Source organism: Brassica napus, chromosome C8 (genome assembly GCF_020379485.1).
Source record: "Brassica napus cultivar Da-Ae chromosome C8, Da-Ae, whole genome shotgun sequence".
NCBI classification, from domain to species: domain Eukaryota; kingdom Viridiplantae; phylum Streptophyta; class Magnoliopsida; order Brassicales; family Brassicaceae; genus Brassica; species Brassica napus.
The window spans coordinates 14,257,147-14,277,660 of NC_063451.1; the positions used below are offsets into that span (position 1 = coordinate 14,257,147).

General features: G+C 37.3%; 1 protein-coding gene and 1 long non-coding RNA gene across 2 annotated transcripts; one reads left to right on the plus strand and one right to left on the minus strand.

The window, feature by feature from the left end:
* The first annotated feature begins 332 nt into the window (after positions 1 to 332).
* Positions 333 to 1,440, plus strand: LOC106353720. Its single transcript, XR_001271864.3, has 2 exons — positions 333 to 826; positions 1,068 to 1,440. It is a non-coding gene; the product is annotated as an uncharacterized LOC106353720 (long non-coding RNA).
* Positions 1,429 to 2,510, minus strand: LOC106353719 (glycine cleavage system H protein 3, mitochondrial). The gene is made up of 4 exons (XM_013793511.3): positions 2,258 to 2,510; positions 2,084 to 2,172; positions 1,827 to 1,997; positions 1,429 to 1,742 (listed from the first exon to the last, which is right to left on the minus strand). The coding sequence occupies exons 1-4, from the start codon at positions 2,367 to 2,369 to the stop codon at positions 1,614 to 1,616; spliced, it is 501 nt and encodes a 166-aa protein (XP_013648965.1). The 5' UTR covers positions 2,370 to 2,510; the 3' UTR covers positions 1,429 to 1,613.
* Between the last annotated feature and the right edge of the window lie 18,004 nt (positions 2,511 to 20,514).

Below are 20,514 nucleotides of genomic sequence, written 5' to 3' on the forward strand. Positions count from 1 at the left end.
GTAAGTTGGGCCTCGAGTCATGTCTTAGGTCCCTTTGGGCCGTCTTCTGACTCGAAGCGTTTATTACGGCTTCTTTCGATAAAGAACGAACTTTCGGCGGTTTTTACCGTAAAGTTTGATCGATGACTTAGAATGGCGGGAAACATGAAATGGGTTCGCTACGGTCTTCGGGAGATAGCATCGAAGGGTAGACGAGAATGCATGGACAAATGTCGTATCGTCGTTTCGGAAGAGCTCGGTCGCAACGTAGCGACCGAGCGGAACGAACGCTCGAGCTCGGTCGCTACGTAGCGACCGAGCGGAACAGACGCTCGGTCGCTACGTAGCGACCGGGCAGCGTGCATGTGCGGTAGTTGCGTAATGACCGAGCTTGGTTCGTCCGTGTTCTGATATGACGGACCTATCCGTAGTCGGTCTGGTATGTTTCCGACGGCTTATGTTTGATCTAGATAGAATTCGAACGAAGCTTTATCTCGGGAACATACGTTGCGACGTTTTCTTGACCGAGCATGATTTGCTGCGGAAAGACATACTTGTATTCTGCGGGGATTTGGACGTTAATTTCGTCGTAACCGTTTTCGAACTCAACATACGTCGTAGTTGTTCATGGTTAGAAAGGGGTGAAAACAAATAAAAGATGGATTATAAAATCTAGAAATGATAGAAAAATAGAGGGCTGGAATTTTCAAAAAAAAGAAAACACTTGCTTATTGCATATGACTTGTCACGTGTGAATTAGCTGGCTAAAAATATTATAAAAGTGGCCAATACTAAACATCAAACTCCAATTATCCATCAGCGTACTACGAAATCATCCACCACCCAGGTACATTTCTCTCTTCCTCGCACTCATCGTTCTCGTTTTCTGTGTTTCCCCTTCCTATTCTCCTTTTATTTTCTAGGAAAGACAAATTTGTTCGGAGAGTAAAATTGAGAAATTGCGTTGACTTGATGGAATTGAAAAAGAAGTTAAATGTTAGGGCTTTGGTTTGTTCGTGCTTTGTCTGTTATTTTTTATGTCATATAGAAACAATGTAATGATGGGTTTGTGTAAATAATATATGCAGAAATCGTGTAAAGGCATTGTTGGTTGATGGAACAACATATCTCTCAAGATCAAGCTCGTGAGTCTCTCATCGCCATCATCTCTTACACCTTATCGGTGAAGCAAGAGCCTCTAACCACCTCAGATGTGAAACCTGTCGTCACCATAAGAAACTCGGAAGATGCGGAAGAGCTCAGATCAGAGCTGATTTCCATCTCCGACCACGACTCACCGGATGAACCTATTTCCTCGACACCACCGCCCAACAGTATCTGTCGTGGATAGTAGTAAATGTACAGCACCAAGTCTTTGCTTTTGTTTGGTCTAAAAGTAGACCATTAATGTCACATATGTAAACGTCTCTCATCAATCAATATATCTTCTTTGTGTGCTTATTAGACCACTCTTATTTAAAATTTAATAAAGCTCAGCTGAGTCTCATAGCATGATCTTAATCAAATTGGTATATCACCACTGATACAAGCTGAGAGAGATGTAAAAAAACATTGACAAGTGAAAAAATAACTGAAACTTTAGGCATGGTTTCTCTTGTTTTGCTCTGAATCCTCTAGTGAGCGGCGTCTTCCTCTTCGCAGAACTTGGTGTATTCCTTTGGACCCATCAAGGATTCCAACTCTGCTGGGTTGCTTGGTTTCACCTTTATCATCCAACCTTCTTCATAGGGGCTTGAGTTAATCTACACAAATGACAAAAAAAAAACCCGACAATATCAGCTTTGATAGGCACCACACCACACACTTGGTTGAATGCAAAAACTTACCAACCCAGGTGAATCGGCGAGCTTTGTGTTAACCTCAATGACTTCACCAGAGATTGGAGATAGAATCTCACTTGTGGCCTTTACACTCTCCACTGCTCCAAAGTTTTTTTCTTTGCTCACTGAACTTTTCTCTTCTGGCAGCTCCACAAACACAACTTCTCCTAAATGGTCCTACACAACATCAACATTTACATAATCTCCCTCTCTTTAAGTCTTATCTGATCTAAACTAGGTCAGATGAGCTCTGTTTTTGTAACCTGGGCATGGTCACTGATGCCAATGGTAGCCACTGAGCCTTCATGTTTGACCCACTCATGTGAATTTGCATACTTGAGTCCTTCCAACACTTTTAACCCAAAACAACCACTAAGAATTTTCAGACAAGAGCAATTCAACACGCAGATTGTGTAAAAGGATGATGATGGTTTTACCTGAGGAGAAGCATCTGGAGATGGAGAAAGCTGGAAGGAGATGGGATTTGGAAGCAGAAGAGGAGAGCTTGAGAGCGTTTGCTGTGGAAGAAGCCCACATTCTCAGTGCCATGTCTTTCTTGTTTTCTCAAAGTAATGTGGGGGAAAATGGTAAAGAGAGCTCTTAATGGCTTTTGTGCTTTCTATCTTTAGATGTATGGCAGAAAACGAAGGCCTCATCTTAATGGTGTCGTCGATAAAAGTGTGACCCAAACCTTCTCCACGCGCCAGAAGGATTTGAAATTAGTCCATTTGGAGGGGAAATCTATCAATATTTGCGTTTTTATTAATTTTTTTTTAAATCTGTACATATACTATATATATATATATATATATCTTTGAGGCTTAAGTTATGAAATTTTTTATATGATCTACAGTATTTGCCTTTATACCTTTTCCTTATGCATTTTTTTCACTTTTTGTCAAGAATCTCATTATTATTATTATTACTAGCTGATTCTTTTGTTTTATGGATAAAAATATTTACAAAATAATTACATTACAATAGCTAATAATATTTGATTTCTTTTATTTATAAAATTTATTTCATTTTATAACTGCGTATACGTAACATAAATAAATATTGTTTATAATAACTAGTATTATGCCCATTCTTTACATTGGCAAGGTAATTTTTAATGATACTTCAATTTAAATGGGAGCTAAATAAAATAATTATTATTATTACTAGCTGATTCTTTTGTTTTATGGATAAAAATATTTACAAAATAATTACATTACAATAGCTAATAATATTTGATTTCTTTTATTTATAAAATTTATTTCATTTTATAACTGTGTATACGTAACATAAATAAATATTGTTTATAATAACTAGTATTATGCCCATTCTTTACATTGGCAAGGTAATTTTTAATGATACTTCAATTTAAATGGGAGCTAAATAAAATAATGGATGACTGAATCAAAATTTTGATTTGTTTTTGACCCTTTTCAAATGAAGTAAAATAAGTAAAGAAAGAGAGTAGGGATTGTTATTGGTTCATATATTTTAATTGATTTATAAATCAAAGTAGGAGTTACAAGTCCAAGTAGCAGATACAAATCCAAATAAAATATATAGATTTTCAAATCTAACCTACGAATTTTAATTAGTATTTATTAATTAGCTAATAATATTTGATTTATGTCTTTGTATTTTTAACAAGGAAATCTATACAACCAATTAAATCCATTATGAAACCAAATGCATTAATAAATTAAATAGTTGAATAACACACGATTTGAATTATAATTTATAAACTAGGAAACCAATAACACATGATTTAAATATGGATTTTAAAATTATAAAACCAAAAAACTAGATTTAATTTGGATTTCCAAATCGATTAAAAATATAGGAAAAATTGGAAAAATACATTTGTATGAGATTTTAGTTTGAAAACTACACTATTATTTAATTTTTTTAAAAACTACACTTTTGTACACATGAAATGACAAAATTATCCAATAAAATATTAAAGCTACTGTAATATATTTTGTCAACATAATTATTTAAATATTCAAATTTAAAAAACTCAACAAGATTTGATTTTTTTTAAACAATACTATTAATACACAATATCTTATAAATAATTTTTGTAGATTTTTTTTTAGACAAAGCGTTCTTGTTTGCTCTCGTCGTTCTTCTCCTTCTTTATTTTTCATATCTTCTTGTAAGTGCAAAGATGACACCACAATAGTACTGCAGAAGATAAATCAAGGAGACAAAACAACTACAAGCAACACTTAAGCTTTATTAGAAATCGCCTTGTACACTCTATTACAAGATCTGCTTAATCAGCTTTACACAGTCTGTTACACCCTAACAACTGCTACTGAAAGATTTCTAAACTATCCGCTTGTGTCTTTCTTCCGTCAAGTACTTCAGCCACTGCTTCAGCACGACCAAGAACACTTCCAAGAGCTTATCTCTTTCTATAAGATCAGCAGCCTCTGTGTCTCTGTCTCTATACAGACTGAAGGACCCTAAGATCGGTTCACTCGACTGGATCAGATTTGATATGAACTCCGAATGGAGAACTAGATGGATTGAAGGGTCGCACGAAGGTTGCGCAAGAGCCTCTGATATTCCCGACTTCAGTTGGTGCTTGATATGACTCACAAGTCCACCAAAAGAAGAATCTCGAACCGTTGCTTGATATGACTCACTAGACAAATGAATTTGAGAGGTGTTTACTTGGATATGACTCACCAAGAAACAAAGAAAAGTTCTAGACAAAGAACAAAGAGTTTAACTCAAAAGCTTAGAAAAAATCGATTGCTTTATTCATTAGAAGTGATTACATACTTATAGAGTTTTGTAGTCAAAGACCATAAATAGAAATGTAGGAAAACAAGACATAGAAAATATAAATTTGACTAGATCTGGTCAAGACACGGAAAATGGAGAAGACTAGTCAAGATGTCCGTTCGGCTCCTGTCCAGATGCATCCGAGCTGGCTGTGTCCAAGGCGGAAAGGATCAGCACATGGGCGGGACGATCAGCAAGGGCCGCGGAACGTTCTGCAAAGGCTGCGGGACGATCTGATCGGACAAGTTGTGTTCCAACGTGGCCCAAGTCTTCTAAAAGCATAAGGATCCTTGCCTTTGAGAAATATCCAACAGAGAAGTCCATGATCGGATCGAACAAGGAAGCGAGATCATCATCACAGTCGCCGGTACATGCGGTACAAGCCAAACGGGCCAAAAGAGAGTAGCTATGGTCTTAATCGGAGTTGGCTCGTCCTAAGTTGATTCTGGCTTGACCATCAGCCTTAGCTCGTCGAGTTGGCCGGGAAAGACGAGCTTCAGTTTGGTGATTTCGATCATCTGGTCGTGGACCTGGTCGAAGTTCCAATCCGGACGTTCGCGGGTCGAGTCGGTACACGGCCCGATCGGTCTGTCTTGTCTGATCGGAAGAGTGAACGTCAACTGGGACGTCTGGAACGTTCTGATCTTCATGCTGGTCTGATTCGTCGGACTGGTCCATGGACTGGGGCACATCACAGACGACCCCATAGCTATCTTATAGTTATTCTACACGTTCCCGAAACCCTAGTCTCTAAGGCAACATGGATGGACATCTTCCATAACAATAAGTGCAACTTTCCTTATCTTGGAATGCACTTATTCCCCTTTCTTTGAGTCATAGACTTGCTCCTCAAGTTTATTCTTCTTTCCTTATCTCCAAGATACTCTTTTGCTCTCCAAGTCTACACGACTCCAGCTCAGCACCTTGACTCCACATGGTCTTCACCAGTCAATACGACGTCTGCTTCAGCAACTACGTCAGCGATTACTTCAGGATGGACATCTTACATCTTCAATCTCCCCCTTTTAGCTTTGTGTGCCGATCAAGCACAACATTCTTCTGGTTCAGCAACCACGTTGCAACCACGTTGCAACCACGTTCCCCACCTGGAAACTTCCACACCAAATGTGTTTTTCTCCCCCACGAGATGTGCACCACACCATGCTTTTCTCCCCTATGAGATATGCATTATCTGTACCAGAACATCACTATTCTCCCCATGCTTGATTGCATACTAAGCTAAAACAGATGCTTAGATGTCAAGCCTTACAGACCCACCCGTCTGTTTCTTCATGTATAATCATGACACAGCCCCTGCTGCAGCGGAATAACAAGTACTGCATCACGATCTGACGCACCTGTTGAACTACCCTTTGGCCAGCTTCTGTTGAAGACCTGGCTTCCTTCATGTATCGTCTTTTTGACCATGAGCCATTCCCCATCCACACTGAGTGCCCTCTGCACTCGTTGCTATTGTCTTGGAGTGATTTCACTATCACACCCCTGAAGATCATCTCGTACCACTTCCTGACGCACTTCGATCTCCTTCCCCTTTGTGCCACAAACAACCTCGTGTCCTGGCTCCAGACTTGATGCTTCTTTATCAACCTCAAGATCACTCCTACCAGAGCTGCATCCATCTTCTGATGTCTCATCCTTGATCTCATCAAGTAAACCACTCTTGGCTAAGGACACCTCTTCAACCTTCTTGGGTTTAGTGAACGTCTTGTTCACCTTCTTGGCCATGTTTCTGCTCTTCTCACGAGCAAAACACTCCACCTTCTTGTGTCCAACCTTCCGACATAACCAACAACACATCCTATGTTGCTTCTTGCTTGGCCAGACACAGTTGATGATGCACCGATCAGTCTCCTTCCTTGTACCAGCTGCACAACCATGCTTCAGAACCTCTTGTCTGACCTTCATGTTGTTGCACTGATGTACTACTTTCGGCTTGTTACTCACAGCTACACGCTGTAGAACTTCCTGATTTACTCCCTGTCGTACGTCCTGACGTACGTCCTGACGTACTTCCTGACAAGTTTCTTTGGCTCCACTTTTTGATGTGCTCCCATGCACGAAATGTGATATCCCCTTCTGTTGTACTTCCTTAGTTCTCTCAGCTCCTCGATATCCCAGTCCCCAGTTCATCTTGGCTGGTTGTCCCATCGAGAGTATCTTATCCAAGTCCTTGGATCCAATTTTAAGCATCCTGATCTGTTTGTGATTCTCAGCCAAATCACGTTCCAGCATCCTTGCTCTCTCTTGTTCACTAGTAGCAACTTCTCTCAGCTTGCTAATCTCCTTCTCCAGAGACTCATTCTTCTCATGTACAACAGCAAGTTCTTCAGCAAGATCATCATACTGCTCACGGCTCTGCACCAGATCGTGTTGCAACCTCGGATTCTCATTCTGGAGATTCAACCACTTGTTGAGCATCACGTGATAATCCTCAGAGTCTGTATCAACGTCTGAATCCGAGGATTCACTGGATTCCTCTTTGCGTGCACCAAATGCAACAAGGTTCTTCATCACCTTTTCATCTTCTTCAAACTCTGAATCATCAGACGACTGCAATGGAACACCTTTTTCCTTCTTTGAGTTTGGAAATTCACGTCGTGTGTGTCCAACACCTCTGCACTCAGAACACTTAAGTTCTCTCTGTTGTGCTACAGAGCAGTCAGCCTTTATATGACCAACACCTTCACACTCCTAGCATCTAAGACGTTCTCTTCTTCTGCTATTGCCACGATCACCTCCCTGGCGACCATACTGATTCCTCCCACCAGAGGAATTCATCATCTTACCCAGATTCCTAGCCAACATTCGCTTAAAAAGTGACTATCAATACAGATGTGAGAACGAAATGAGAGCAAGCAAGTCCAAATTTGTTGTGCAAGTTCAACATTCGGAGATCTATCTCCATCTTTGTCAGCAGCAAGAGCTATACTCCTTGATGCACCACCTGACGTAGAGACTGAACTACTGTCTGTCTCCATCTCTTCTACCTTTAGCATACCCACAAGCTTGTCAAACTTGAGTTCATCCGTGTTTGTGATCATATTCAAGACCGCCTTGTGAGTTCCAAACTTTGTAGGAAGACATCGTAGTAACTTCTTTACCAGCTTCTTCTCCTTGTACTTCTTCCCAAGTACAAATGTTTCATGCGCCATACCATTATCAGACCACTTGAGATTGTCAAACTGCGACCCAAGATGATCCAGACGTGTCCTCTTGACACTCTCATCTCCTTCAAACTAATTCAGCAGGATCTCCCACGCCTCTTTAGCCGAAGTACTCCCCTGAATCAGTTGGAACTGTTCTGCTTCAGCCGCTCCAAAAATCACCGACAACGCCTTTGCATTAAACTTAGATGCATTGCGTTCTGCCTCTGGCCAATTCTCTTTTGGCTTAGGCTTTTTCCCATCTCCTATAACTATGGTAGGCTCCTCCCAACCAATCTCCACAGCTGTCCACACAATCTCAGCAAGTGTGAATAGTTGACAGGTTGATCCACTTTAGTATCTTTAGTACTATCTGCAATCAGTAAGTCTAGAATGGTGCTAAAGAGTGATTAGATAAAAAGCAAAAATCTAATAAGTTCATTATCCTTTTCTTGACTCAATAAAACTCTTTTTAAAACATTTTGATAAAACTCATGAACACACTAATATCAGTAAACATCCCCCCCAGACATAAATTACACTATCTCCAGTGTATATCTAGTCGGAGTTATGGTGAGAAATAATCATAAGTACATAATTCAAAAGTAAAAACGATGATCTGCTCAGTGTCGATCGACACAATGAAGTGACAATCGATCGTTGTTGATGAAGTGCTGTTGACTGATAGCGACATGGTCTCATCGTTTGATGGCAAGAGCAATCATTCGACACAATGTAGATACAATCGATCGTTGGATCTGAAGTGTTGTTGATCGATATCGAGCTGGTCTCATCGGTCGATGTGCTGAGGAATCGTCTACTCAGATCTTTTTTTTTTTAAATAGCTAACTAAAACACAATATCAATATAACCTTCCCTAGACTTAAACAACACTGTGGCCAGTGTTATACAGTCTAAGATTGGTGGGAAAATTAATCATAAGGACAATATTAACAAGGTTTCGTGAGTATACCTTCCATTGATGTGAGCATCGATTAACACAGTTAAGTGGCGATCGATACTTGTGATGCTCTGTCGAGCGATGCTGCGCAGCCATCGTCGATCCTACTGCAAACTCGTCTTCCTCAGATCTTTTCCTTTTACCTAACATAAATAAAACACTAAAAGTTAGTAATAGATGACTGATAAAACCAATTCAAAAAAAAAAATCGATGAACAGTGACTGCTACAGTAGCTCTGCTAAGTATAGCAGCTACAGTAACCCCCGATTTTCTGCTACAGTGTCGGTCGATGTTCTTGCTACAGTGTCGCTCGATTTTCTTGCTATAGTGTCGCTCGATTTTCTTGCTACAGTGTCGCTCGATTTTCTTTCTACAGTGTCGCTCGGCGCTGCTACAGTGCCATCGTTACTGTTCACTTTTTTTTTTAACCTGAAACTATTAGAAAACAAAAATCAATAATAAATGAAAATAAAACCAAATTTAAAACAAACCTAATAGTGGGTTGTCTCCCACTCAGCGCTTATTTTAAGTCATTATCTTGACTTTGGAGATCTGATTTAGTCCGGATGAGAATGAGAACATGCTCCAAAACAAGTCTCAATGTCTGCTCATTGGAGCTTTATCATTCTTGCCCCCTCCATAGACTCTTCTCCTTTGTCTATCATCTCAGCAATAAGGAGTGCTCGAACCTTTGCAAATTGCTTTGAGAAGCATCTGCTGCGTACTCTGGATTTCCTGACACCAACTGAGAAGCGAGGGATAAATGATAACTGAGAATCACCCTTGATCCTTTTTCTCTTCTTCCAATTCCTCCTCTTCTTTCCTAGACTTGTCTGATCGCGTGGTGGTATCTTCATCCCTAAGATTTCCATACACATCGAACTTCTTCTGCTCTGATATGCGTCCGGTGTCGATCGATGGAGAAGTGGTAGCGTCGATCGATGTTGGTTTGTTTGTGTTGTTCGATGGTATCCGGTTGGTGTCGATCGATGTTGCTTCTGCTGGGTCCTTATCGACTTCATCTCTAAATCGCAACCCTCTCTGAGAAGCATCTACGTGCTGATGATAATCCAACACCTCAACGTAAGAACTCAGATGCGCACCTTTATCTGGTGGGATAGGAAATTCAACTTCAACCACAGCGCATGGAACCACAAAATTCACAGGATCATGTATCCTCTTCACTCTTTTCTGAAACCCAACAGCTTCTTCTGCGCATATAAGTGGTCTCAAATGTTTGGAGTCAGCATTGCGTGAGGCCTCAGACTCGTGCACTCTTTCCTCAACTGGTTCCAGCTCAACTATGTATCCTGGTAGTTCTTCCAACGATGGGTGTTGATCGACGATCCCGGATGTGTGTCGATCGATGATGGAGTGTGGGTGTAGATCAATGCTATCTGATGATTGTCGATCGATGATATAGGGTGGGCGTTGATCGATGATGTTGGGTGGTTGTCGATCGATCCCATCAGGTTGGTGTTGATCGATGCTAGCCTTTGAAGTTTCCAGATCTCCTCTCGAAGTATGCTGATCGTCATCAAGCTTCTTTTGTGAATTCTGATCCATATCTTCAAGCCATTCCTCCAGCTCTAAGAAGTCTTCCATAGTGACTTCTCTACTCGAATCCAAGTCTTCAAGCTTTTGTCCATCCTCCAACTCCAAGAACTCTTCTAGTTCCAAGAAATCTTCCATGGTGATTTCTCTGTCTCCATCTGAGGTAGGATCACAACTTGATATATCAATGCTCTTCTGTGCCGAGTCTGCGATGTCCTGAGGACAACTCGAACTTTCAGGGATTTCAAGTGGTATCGATCGATGACAAAAGTCTGTGTCGACAGCTGATGAGGTTCTGTCGATCGTTTCTGAGTTCGTACCGTCGATCAACGTTGAGGTTGTACCATTGGTAGACGTTGAGGTCGTACTGTCAACCAATGTTTAGGTTGTAACATTGGTAGACGTTGAGGTCGTGCTGTCGATCGACGTTGAGGTCGTGCCGTCGGTCGACATTGAGGTCGTGCCGTCGGTCGACGTTGAGGTCATGCCGTCGGTCGACGTTGAGGTCTTGCCGTCGGTCGATGTTGAGGTCCTGCCGTTGGTCGACGTTGAGGTCCTGCCGTCGGTCGACGTTGAGGTCCTGCCGTCGGTCGACGTTAAGGTCGTGCCGTCGGTACCAGCTTCCTCTACTCTGCTCAGCTCTCTAGACACATTGTTCATCCCTTTTTGCCATAATGTCGTCGAGCAGCTGTATTGGAATCATATACTCCTCATCTAATGATGTCAAGAACCTGTCCCATTTTTCATTTTTCTCCTTTTCTCGAGTTGCTTCAGCATCATCAAGAAATTTGTAAAGGAAGGCTCTTTCAATGTCAACCTAGCTGGTTAGATATCCCGGTTGCAGTTGACTGAACCATCTGAATGCATCCCCAGAGATAGAATAGGGGAAGATCTTGCAGAGCATGTGGTATTCAGACACTTCATTCTGCTCACTCCTTGAAACGAGATCTTCAAACTCTTCGATGTGGTTTCTAGGATCTTGGTGAGGAAGACCCTGGAAGGGGTTTTGACCTACCCAATCATACCACTCTCGGCTTAGGTCAAAGTCATTCATCTCAGCAACAACAATCACATCAGGGATCACAACACCCTGAGCATTAATCAACTGTCATGCGTTGTTGCGAGTGCGACATTCTTCGTTTCTTAACATCCCATTCTCATCGACCTTAAGTATGAGCACTTCGATCCTCTCTGTCTCCCCGTAAGTGGTGTCGTTTTTCACCGGATGAACAGTGCCGGGATGAACAGTGCCCGAATGAACAGTATTATGATGAACAGTGTGAGGATGAACAGTGTCGAGATGAACAGTGTTTGCATGAACAGTGTCAGGATGAACAGTGTCGATTGACGGTGGATAAACAGTGTCGATCGACGCGGGATGAATAGTGTCGAGATGAACAATACTGTGATGAACAGTACCGTGATGAACAGTACTGGAGTGAACAGTACCGTGGTGAACAGTACCGTGGTGAACATTGTTGTCTGACACAAGCTGAATAGTGTCGTTTGATGCTTGGTTCACGCTGTCGATCGCTGTTGCTTGGAGGGTGTCGATCGATACTTCCCTCGTAGACTTATGGATTGGGCATGAATCAGCAGGCTCCTTCTTTAAAGAACCCAAAAATCTTCTCTTCATTGTTGTCCATGGTACTAAGATGTATTTACCTGAAACAGAAGGAAAAATTTTATCAGTTTTTTTAACAATAGTAAAACCTAGACTAAATATAACTAAACAAGATCTAATGGCGATCAAAGCTCCCCTGCAACGGCGCCAAATTTGATATCACTCAAATTACCCTAAGGAGTGATTTATACTCTCTCAAATAAAAAGTCGAGTTGTAGTACTTAGGGATCGAACTCACATGGAGCTAGGGAACCAATTAGATCTAATAGTTATATGGTTAAGCTAAGTTAATAGTTTATAAAGCAGTAAATAAATATAGCAAAGCAGTAAACAAAGCAGTAAACAAGTTGAACAAGACAATTGTTCAGCTTGGCAGAGAGTTGTTTTATGGAAGGATGGTTTGCTAGATCTAGGGTTTCTATTCAGGTAATCATGATTATAATGATATAGAGGCTAATTGTTGCTTGCAAGATATTATAGAACTCAACTGGGAGTACAAATCTAACAACTTCCGTTGTATAGACAGTCTATTATCCAGATCTTGGATCTCATCAACTCTCGTTTATTGATCACAAGAAAATGTTGATCGATTATTCTATAGGAATATCGATCGATACACCTTTCACAATATCGATCGATTAATCTATTGGATCATCGATCGATATCGCTTCTAGCAAGCTTTACGATCGGGTTGAATATGTGTTCACTAGGGTTCCTAAATCAACTCTCGTATGTTTCTAGCAATCCTAGCGCAATAGAATTCAGTTCAGAGAAAAGACCAAGCGTTCGCAATTGTGCCTAATGATTCTAAGATCAGGGTTTTAGTTCATGACTCTAGAACACAAGTAGTAAGAACAAGCCTATGATGAATATCACAACTTAGCAGTTATATATTTTGGGCTAATCCCTCATAACCTATCTGAACCCTAAGCCTAACAGGTGGATCTATTCAGACATGAAGTTTGTCACAGAAATCATAGATGAATAGATGAAAAACATAAATAATATAAAACCAAAACCAATGGAGTTCCAGGAGGACTCTGATGTAGTTCCTCCCTTCTCTCTTAACTAAGAGAAACAATAGAATAAGCTTAGATAGCGTGTAGCCGTCAACAATGGCTTATAAATAACATAACTAGGGTTTTTTGTCGTCCAAGGGTATTATGGTAATTTGGGGTTGCTTCTGGGCTTCATCGGTCATAAAATATGCTCAGCCCATATTCTGGAATCACTGTCGATCGACACCAATGCTGTTTCATCGATCGACAGTCCTTCATCTCCTCGACAGCTTCCTCTCGCGAGGCAGACTGACCACTCTTCAGTAAAACAGGCATAACTTCTACTACATGATGGCATTGGAAATATAACTCAAAGATATATCTTGTTTCAAAATATGGGCTCAATCTAACTGTATAAAGGTCTCCATCCATAGCTAGACATCTGACGCGCTTGTGCAATTCTGCACTTCAAAAGGCTCCAAAATCACCATATTTCTCCAGAATGTACATGAACCTGTAAATATTCTAAATAGACTCTATATAGTAGTAAATATATAGTAAAACACTTATAGACCATGGCTAAAAGTAGGTAAAATCCATGGTCTATCAGATGCCACTATAACTATTTGTTTAGTTATTCCACCTACATATACAATATTTTACTCGACGTGCAGTCTACGAAAGTGTTAACGAGCAATTGGTATTGCCTAAACTTCTTAGCTTATGGAACAAGAAGGAGCTCTATTTTATTTGCAGGGGAGCTCTGTCTATTGATGTGATGATGCCTAGAAGTCAAAGAAAAAAAAGGACTAGAAAGATTCATGTTGAAACTTGTAACAGAACATCTTTTGAGCCATTCATGGACTTATTCTAAAATATATATCAAGCTTCACACCTTCCCGTTTTCAACTTTAACAAAAGACAAAATTTTCAATACGTAATTCATGAGATTTAGTGAAGAACGCGACATAAGTTTCTTCTTTTATGTACATTCATATGTATGAAGTACAATAATTTTCGTCAAGGGAACATAACTGAAGCAAAATTGTATACGACGTATCTAATCTATGTAATTCACACAGTATTGACATGTGTAGGTTTTGGTTTTTAACTTATATGATGTATAGCTTTGTGATTCACTAGGTTGTATTTAGCTTTCAAAAAACTCTAAAACAAGAGCATAAAATAAATTTAGTTTTATTTTTTGATTTTTAAATTAAAAGGGGATACAGATGTCTTTTTATATATAAGAAAGTGTAGTTTTCAAAAATTATTAAACAAAGTGTATTTTTGAAATTTAAAAACACAAATAGGATATTATTCAAATTATCCCTAAAAATATACCAACTAATAATTCCCACTCAGATATAACAAAAATGTTTGAAATGGATTAAAATTAGAGATAATGCAACCATACATGAGAAACTTGGTTTGAGAATAAAGTTTTGATAGATGATCATCCTAATATTTTTCTGGTTTGTTTGAAATATTGGAAGAATATCAAGTGATATATTGATATATAATCACAATTCAATAGAATATAGTAACAAACAATATTTACCTCATGACAAAAGAAACATCTTTTCCAATCAACCTTTTAATATCTCTAAGAGGTTAACACCATCGTTTATCAACTAAACCCAAAAAATATTACCGACATTTTTAATGGTTTTTTTACAGTAGAAAAAGTAATGTGATCTTTATAGGCAGTTTCCAAATTTAAAAAGCGATGGTTATTTTATATGACTTATTCTTGGGATAACCCCCTAGGGTGAACCTTTACGTTCATCAACCAATAGGATTGTGTTATTTCATATTCGATATCTTTTTAAAAAGAAAATAAAATATTATCAAATTATATTATGTTTTTAAAATTAAAAAGTAAAAGGAAATAAATAAAAAAATAGTATTAATTACAAAAAAAAAATATTTTTAACGTTGTTAGCAAAACATTAAACCCTAAATCCTAATCCCTAATCCCTAAACCCTAAACTCTAAACCCTAAACCCTAAACCCTTAACCCTAAACTCTAGGATAAATCCTAAACTCTAAATCAAAATCACTAAACACTAAAACACTCAAACGTTTAGGGTTTAGAATTTAGGGTTTAGGGTTTAGGGTCTTAGTGTTTTTATTTAGAGTTTAGGATTTATCCAAGGGTTTACGGTTTACCCAAGGGTTTAAAGTTTACCCAAGGCTTTAGGGTTACCCAAGGGTTTAGGGTTTAGGATTTAGGATTTAGGGTTTAGGGATTAGGATTTAGGGTTTAGTGTTTTGCTGACGAAGTTAAAAGTATTTTTTTTTTAAATTATTTTTTCTGTAACTACTATCTTTTTTTTTACTTTTTTAATTTTAAAAACATAATACAACTTGACAATATTTTGTTTCTTTTTTTAAAAGATATCGAATTTGAAATAATGAAATCCTATTGGTCGGTGAATCTAGAGGTTCACCTTAGGGGTGAACCCAAGAATAACTCATTTTATATAGCTTCACAATGGGACATGGAAACCGTCGCGGGAAGAAGTGGAAATAAAAATGAGCTGTGATAACTTTTCGAAAAAATTACTAGAATGTTATGGAAAAGTAGGGATATGACTAGAATAACATGTATCTTTTAAAAATTAGTAGGATATTTGAAGACCCCTAATAAATTATAATTAAGACTGTTGGTTAGTTTTTTTTTAATTGAGATTATTTTTAAACAATAAATCCATGTCACTAATTACTATATCCACGTCATTAATAATTGTAATTATCCTGATCAAAAGAGAAGGAAGACAAATAATTGTCTTTCTAACTAAACTTCATGTGTTAAAAAAAACCACAAGTTTCATCATTCGTCACTTAAACCCTAATCTTTTGAGTCGATATTTTTGTTATAGTCCAAAATTCTCGCACTGTCTTCTCCGATAATATCTTCGCGAAATTGTCTTCTACGCAACTGTTTCTACGAAATATTATTCATTGCAATCGCCCGAAATCATCTTCTCTGTTGAGTTTTTATAGTTTGTGGCTGAGTTTTAATTTATGTTGTAATTGAGTTACTTTTCTTTTACGGCTGGTTTATATATGCAGTTGTGGTTGGGTTACTTCCCGCCAATCTCCGAAAACCTAGTTATAAGAAGTGTGCATTCCGAGGAGAAAAGACAAATACATTCCAAAAAACATCCAAGTTGGCAATTGTGGGGTGTATTCATTTAAGTTTGTTTGTGATTTGATACTCATATTTGGATAATCTAAATTTTTTTTCCAGATCTGAGTGAAAGAGAAGAAGATTGAACAAGAAGAGAATGGAGGAAACAGAAAGAATTGACGGATTCAGTAGAGACGACACAGAGGAGTTCAATGAAGCTTGGAAACATGGAGTTATCACCGGAATAGTGCATAAAAACTGTATTTTTGGTTTTCTATGTAAGAAACATAACACATCCATGTATTTTGTATTTGACTTATGCTATGTTTACACAAATCAGCCGTGTCGTTTATATAACTCAGTCATACCTCAAACATACCCTAAAATCAAAAAAATGTTTATATAACTCAGCCGTGTCATTTAGATAACTTAGTCATATCGTTTATATTACTCAGTCATACCTCAAACATACCCTCAAATTGGAAAACTGAATTCAAATACTTTAAAATTTTATATTGAAGATCATCTTATCAATATCAAGTGAATACAAATCAACTGAATGTGTATAGTTTTTTTAATTGTCAAGTTGAGATTTTAACTTGATTTTGAGATATATGTTCTCTTAAAATTAATTATACAATTATTACTTACAAAACTCTAAGTTTAACATTTTCTTAAATCTAAACCTCAAATCATAAACTATAGAATTTTAAAATTATTAAAATTATAAAGTTTATCTTTGAACATTAAATCTGATATTTATTATTATTTAAAGTTTAAGGTTTAGGTTTAAAATTTAGGTTTATAGTTTAGAGTTAAACTCAAACTTTAATCATTTAAAAAAAATCTGTAATTTTTAAATTTTAATTTAAATTTTGATTTGAACTTGTAACTACATTTTTTAAATTTAAGCAATTTTTAAAACAAATTGAAAAGAACTAAAATTACCATTTATATTGTTTTTTTATGACCACTGATTGATTTTAATCTAAGGGTTCAAAATTATCTTTTTGTCTATCCTCACCCTTTTTCCCATTGGTTAATCTTTATTTTTCAAGGATCACAATTTATGGTCATTAATTAAATGAAATCTAAAGGCCAAAAATCAATTTCTCATTTTCTTACAATTGACGGGACTCAGCCTCTTCATCTCTCTCTCTTTAACTCTTTCTTCTTCTCCAAAACGACGAATCCGATAAGAGAGGGAGCACCAGGATGTTGGATCACCATACATGACACTGGAGGAGAGAAAGCTGCTACTCTAACCGACCAAGATCGAAGAGGACAACCACTGCAATAGATATGTCTCAGATTTTTGAGTTTTTAGATCTATGTTGTTTATGCGACTGATATGTCTCTTGATTCCTAATCCATAGACTAACTTTTTAGTTTTTCTTTTGGTTTCTAAATTCAATTTAAGTTTGGATGATGAATCTTGAGCCTGCTAGAAGCTTTTTTGGTTGATTTTGTTATAAGAAAGCTGTATTGTAACCATAATTCAGCCATAACGTATGCATAACTCAACCGTAATTTGATTATAATTCAGCCATAACGTATGCATAAACATATCTGAATGGTATAAGTCAGCTGTAACGTTCCTATAAGTCAGCCGTCAACTGTAGTTTGTTTCGTGACGTTTTGTATTTTGGACAGGAACATTGTTATAACAAAGCTGTATTGTAACCATACCTGAGCATTTGATTATAACAAAGTCGTATTGTAACCATAACTCAGCCATAACGTATGCATAACTCAACCATAATTTGATTATAACTCAGCCGTAACGTATGCATAACTCAGCCGTAAAGTATGTATAACTCAACTGTAACGTATCTGAATGGTATAAGTCAGTCGTAACGTTCCTATAAGTCAGCCGTCAAGTGTAATTTGTGTCGCGGTGTTTCGTATTTTGGGCGGGAACATTGTTATAAGAAAGTCGTATTGTAACCATAACTCAACATTTGATTATAACAAAGCCGTATTGTAACCATAACTCAGGCATAATGTATGCATAACTCAACTGTAATTTGATTATAACTCAATTGTAACGTATGCATAAATCAGCCGTAAAGTATGCATAACTCAACTGTAATGTATCTTAATGGTATAAGTCAGCCGTAACATTCCTATAAGTCAGCCGTAAAGTGTAATTTGTATCGCGATGTTTCGTATTTTGGCCGGGAACATTGTTATAACAAAGTCGTATTGTAACCATAACTCAAAATTTGATTATAGCAAAGATGTATTGTAACCATAACTCAGCCATTACATATGCATAACTCAACCGTAATTTGATTATAAATCAGCCGTAACGTATGCATAAATCAGCCGTAAAGTATTCATAACTCAACCATAGTGTATATGAATGGTATAAGTCAGCCGTAACGTTCCTATAAGTCAGCCGTCAAGTGTAATTTTTTCGAGACATTTCGTATTTTGGGCGGGAACATTGCTATAACAAAGCCGTATTGTAACCATAACTCACCATTTGATTATAACAAAGCCGTACTATAACCATAACTCAGCCATAACGTATGCATAACTCAGCTGTAACGTATCTGAATGGTATAAGTCAGTTGTAACGTTCATATAAGCCAGCCGTAACATTCCTATAAGATAAACAACAATTTACCTTCAACACTGAACAAAATATTAAAATTATAGAACTATAAAGTTATAAAAATAATAAAGTTTATACTTTGAACATTAGATCTAATACTTTCTTATTATTTAAAGTTTTAATTTTAGGTTTAGATTTTAGGTTTATAGTTTAGAGGTAAACTCAGCCGTAACGTATGCATAACTCAGCCGTAAGGTATGCATAACTCAGTCATAACGTATGTGTTAGAGACTCACTATATAAACTAAAGTTATCATATTCAGATGAGGCACCATCTGAGTCATCAAACATATAAAATCAGCTTTCAATTTCATCATCTTCTTCGTTTTCTCTCATTTTCTTACTTTTTTTGTTCAACTCTCATTTTCTTACAATTTACGAGACTTAGCTTCTTCATCTTTCTCTTTGGGTCTTTCTTCTTCTGCAAGACGACGAATCCAATGAGAGATGGAGCAGCAGGATGTCGGACCACCATACATGACACTGAAGGAGAGGAAGCTTCTTCTTGAACCGATGATCATCGAAATCGACGACTGATGTAGATCTGTCTTAAATTTTCAATTTTTTTAAATCTATGTTTTTTTAGACCCAGTTGCGGAAACAATAGATCCATAAGATCTCAGAGAAAGATGAAGAATAAGATGAAGAAGATAGATAAAAAAGATGAAGAATGAAGAATAATAAAATGAGCCTTATTTTACTGTTGTAACATTAGTAATGACATGGAAAATAAGATCTGATGACATTGATGATGACATGGAAAATCGGTAAGCTAGCCACCAAACGAACACATAACTCAACCTAAATAAATAAGCCATCAAGTACAACGTAAGTCAGCTGAAACGGGAATACTATTTCAGTAATTAATATTTTGCTAATAAATCAGCCGTAATTAGGATAAAAAATCATAAGTCAACTGTATCATCAAATAAATCAGCCGTCAAATGAATGATATTCTAGTAATTAATCTTTCTGTAATATGTCAGCCATAATTAAGCTGTGTTTACTGTTAATCCAGCCAGTTCCGCTGATTAAATATAACTCAGTCGTAACAACCTCCCATAAGTCAGCCGTAAATTTAGTAACTCAGCTAGGCGATGATCATTAAATCAGCCGGCGAAACATAACTCAGCCGTATCTTAACTATAACAGCCGAATTTTCGAGAAATTAGCCCACCGATGTATAAGTCAGCCGTAACTTGTGTTCGTAAGTCAGCCGTTCTCCCATAAATCAGCCCGAAATCTGTAAATCAGCCATCACCAATGGCTGACTTATGTTCGTAAGTCAGTCAATTTCTCATAAGTCAGCCGTGTTTTTTAACTCAACCGCAAAGTAACCATAACTCAGCCGTAACGAATTTTGTAGCGCTTTACGACTGAGTTCATTAATACATGTCAGCACGTTCCTAAGTGGCGCCGGTTTTTTGCTTACGTGGCATTAAAAAGTAATGACATTCTTGTAAATACGTTTTTTTCTCACAACGTAATAAAAGGGCACGCTGGGTATTAAAAAAATGGTAGTAATAAAAAAAGTTATGTATGGTTTTTGTAATATGTCCTAAAATGTATAATGTTTGAGTAAACTTCCCTAACTTTTTTATCAAACACTTGCTTTTATAATAATAACTAGGTTCGAACCCGCACGATATATGTTTATTTTTAAAATAATATTTAAACTATAAAATTAGTTATAAGTAAATATATTTAATATCAATTTTAAGTATATAACATTATTTTCAAAATTTTATATTTTTGAAGTTATTATTTTAATGAAAGTGTACTAATCATATATTAATCACTTAATTTGTTTATTTGTTTAAAAATACAACATCATATTAATAGATTA

Excerpts from the sequence above, each read along its gene's own strand:
- LOC106353719 (XM_013793511.3), bottom strand. The coding sequence starts at position 2,369 with ATGGCACTGAGAATGTGGGCTTCTTCCACAGCAAACGCTCTCAAGCTC. Across the intron at positions 2,173-2,257 it reads CTCCAGATGCTTCTCCTCAG|TGTTGGAAGGACTCAAGTAT; the intron begins GTAAAACCATCA and ends TTGGGTTAAAAG. Across the intron at positions 1,743-1,826 it reads TCGCCGATTCACCTGGGTTG|ATTAACTCAAGCCCCTATGA; the intron begins GTAAGTTTTTGC and ends TCATTTGTGTAG.